Here is a 3,514-nt window from a genome sequence, read left to right as displayed (position 1 = left end):
AACATGAATATAATCAAGGGGCATTATTCAACATAAGAAAAGCAGCAATAATTAAGGTAATTAAACAACAGATGATCATGAATTTACTCACCTTTTAAAATTAAACCCCAATTCTTTCTTCTCAATAATACATCAACCCTGATTTTTTTTTTTTTTGTTACAAGACATGATGATGATCCCTGTTATAAATGGTAAGAGTAGGAGTTTCAAAACATGATAAGATCAAAATTCAACAAGGCACAGAAATGATGATACGAATGACCAATAAATTAATGCCTTAAATAATGTTTAGCATATATAACAAAAACAATAATAATAATAATAAGAATCTCGATTTGATGATCATCACAGTTTCCAATCATCAAGTACAAACATTTCTCAAGAGCACCACTACTAGTACTACTATATATATATATAGTTCTAATATTGCTAGTGGCTAAGGGGTTTGACAGAAGAGAGAGAGCATTTTTATAGGATCAAAAGGGATAGGATCACATACGATCTTTATAATTGGTCAGAAGTGATGAACTACTTTAATTACTAGTTTGAAAGAGTCAATAACTATGGGAAAGATAGCTAATTACTCCTCCATTTATCTTCGTTCTGCTCTCATATTAAGATTAATTAATCGATATATATATATAATCTTGTTCTCATCAATTGGACCCTTCTCTATGATTATGAAGGTCAGATGAGCTTTTCCTACGCCTCTCATTATGACCAGCCAAACGCCTTCGACAACTCCTTTTAGTGTCATCAAACTCTGACAGTCCATGGAATCTGCAGTGATTTTATATATATATATATATACACACACACACAAATATTAACTCAAATCAAAACCATGTGTATGTTATTTATTTAAGTATTATTAGTCACTAACTCAAATCCACTATTTTACAAAAAGATTAATAAGGACGTAATTTTGTGATGTGATATGTTGCCTTTGCCTATAGGTCAGGTCACTGTTATACAAGCACGATTACAAAACATATAAATCAATCTCAGATCACATACATGTAATTCTTTATTTCTTTCTCTTTCTCTATTTATATATATAAATCTATATATATATATATAATTGTCTACATGAATATGATCAAGTGGGGATGTTGATGTGGTCGATATAGATAGGTTATAAATAATAATAATAATAATAATGCCCTTTTTTTCATCATCCATGACTTCATATTGATTATGTAGACTTTCATCACTACGCAATCTCCTAACCTATTCTTAGAAAACCCATTTACCGGTCATACATACATATATATATATATATAGCACTCTTAACATTAGATAACATCAACTTTTGGAGAATTACTAGTACTATATATATATATAGTTGAAAAGGCTAGTTACTAGTACTAGGGTTCATTGGATTAGAGAAAGGGCATATCAGATGTTATGAAGTGGTTCCCATTTGTAGAAAAAGGGAAAAAAAATATAAAGTGGTGATAGGTTTGAATAATGTTTTCTTTTTAATTTTGTAATAATTTGGAAAAATCAACACCACAATTAATTCACTAATTTTGACTAGGTCATATATATATATATAGAACTGAAAAAATATAGTGCCTTTTTTTCATTAATATAAATATAGTTGGAAATGTTCAAACACAAACACAAACACAAAAACAAAACAGTTGTGTATTCAAGTTCCACCATGAAATTAAGCCAAATGGGTCAACTAAAGTCAACATAAATTAGGGTTTTTTTTTGTTTGTATTATTATTATTATAATTATAATTATAAATTACCTACTACATTGCTGGCAAAAGCGTTGCTGGAGTCCGGCGACACTGACGACGGAAGCCTTGGCGTGAAACTCACAGATCTTGTGCCGACGGTGGTAGTGTTTCGCCTCAGTCAAATCAGCGCTACAGTTGTCAGCCTGACAAGAAGAAGGTCTCGTGGACCCTCCCACACTGGATCCCGATCTCCTAATAGTAGCAGTAGCAGCAGCAGCAGCACCAGATGAGGATGAGGTTGAAGAAGAAGTACTACTACTCATGGCCGCCGGTCTCTTCTTCCTCATCATATCATCACCACTACCACTACCACTGCCGAACCCTAAACCCGAAACGTCGTCGTCTTCGTCCTCCTCTTCCTCCTCCTCCTCCATCTCCTCACCCATCTGGTACTTGAAGCTCCTCTTCCCCTGAGCTCTGTTGGGTTCCATTTTCTCCAACCTAAAGAGAGAGAGAGAGAGAGTGAGAAGAAGAAGAAGAAGAATAAAGAGAAAAGACACTTATTTTTTTAGAGAGTAATGAAGAAATATATATATAAATATAAATATATATATATACAGACACATAAATATATATAGAGGTAGTGAAGAATAATAATAGAGACCTTTGTGGAAAAGAAGGAGAAGAGAAGAAGAATTATGTGTGTGAGGACCACAAACAAACACCATTTCTTCTCTCTACTAAGTCTCTCTCCCTTTGTTTGTCAGCCCAAGGTTAACAGTCAAGTGTAGAAAACTCTCATTACGTTTAATACGTTTTTGTACAAATCACAGTTAAAAGTGTTTGATAAATTTTTCTTGGTAAAATAACAAAATTTTCTGCACCACTAATATATATTTTTTTCCCTCGTGAATTCACTTATATATATATATATATAGCAATATTCTGTTGAATTTTCTATTTTACTCTTTTGACAATAACAGTTTTACTCCTAGTCCTAGGTAGCCCCTAAAGAAAAAAGAAAGAAAAGAAAAGAAAGACTATTCTAGTCAACAGAGAGAGCTTTTGTTATTATAAATTCTACTGCTATAATTATTTAGTGTAAATAGGTTTTGGGCTCACAAAATTTAGCTTATGTCTCTAATTATTGTGTAGTAATAAGATCATTAATTTTTACTTTTTTTGCTCTTAGGTGTCTAATGTTATATTTTATTAAATAAATCCTATTTTATAATGATAAAATATGATTTTAACAATAAAAAACAAAACAATCATTTTTTTCTCTTTAAACCCTTCTTAATCAATTAATTATTACTAAATATATTATTTTGTTAATTATCCTAAATATTATCTTGAAATATTAAAAAGTAATAATAAGAAAAATATATTTTCTATTATACCTCTAAAGTATATAATATATTACTTATATATTGATTAATTTATTATTTTTAATAAAAACTTTTATATACTTTAAATTTTAAAAGAATAAAATTTATTAAAGGTGGGCTTCTATCTATTTCCTAATTTTTTTTCTCACTATACATTTCATTTAAACTTCTCATTTAAATTCTTTCCACCTTTATATTTTATTGCTTATTTTTTTATATGTGTGGAATTTTTTTTAACAATTTATGAGAGTTTAAAAAGAAATGTCTATAGTAAGAAAAAAATGATGTTAGAGATAAAAACACCCTTGATAAATTTCATGCTTTTAAAATTTAAAGTATGTAAATTTTCTTTTTAAATGATAAACTAATTAATGTATAAGTGATATATTAAATATTTTAGAAGTATAATAGAAAATAAATTTTGTAATATTTTAT

The 3,514-nt window shown here is 29.2% G+C and overlaps 1 protein-coding gene across 1 annotated transcript; it reads right to left on the bottom strand.

The window, feature by feature from the left end:
- Window positions 1-246: 246 nt before the first annotated feature.
- Window positions 247-2,277, bottom strand: LOC133801527 (squamosa promoter-binding-like protein 3). Its single transcript, XM_062239759.1, has 2 exons — window positions 1,761-2,277; window positions 247-780 (listed from the first exon to the last, which is right to left on the bottom strand). Exons 1-2 carry the CDS (start codon window positions 2,180-2,182, stop codon window positions 657-659), a joined length of 546 nt encoding a protein of 181 aa, XP_062095743.1. The 5' UTR covers window positions 2,183-2,277; the 3' UTR covers window positions 247-656.
- Between the last annotated feature and the right edge of the window lie 1,237 nt (window positions 2,278-3,514).

Source organism: Humulus lupulus, chromosome 9 (assembly GCF_963169125.1).
Source record: "Humulus lupulus chromosome 9, drHumLupu1.1, whole genome shotgun sequence".
Lineage (NCBI taxonomy): Eukaryota > Viridiplantae > Streptophyta > Magnoliopsida > Rosales > Cannabaceae > Humulus > Humulus lupulus.
The sequence above is the reverse complement of the archived record's forward strand: the minus strand, read 5'-3'. Positions and strand labels throughout refer to the sequence as shown.

What these genes read in the sequence shown, in the direction of transcription:
- LOC133801527 (XM_062239759.1), bottom strand. Translation starts at nt 2,182, where the DNA reads ATGGAACCCAACAGAGCTCAGGGGAAGAGGAGCTTCAAGTACCAGATG. An exon ending in TTTTGCCAGCAATGTAGTAG is followed by an intron (nt 781 to 1,760) that starts GTAATTTATAAT and finishes AAATCACTGCAG; the next exon opens with ATTCCATGGACTGTCAGAGT.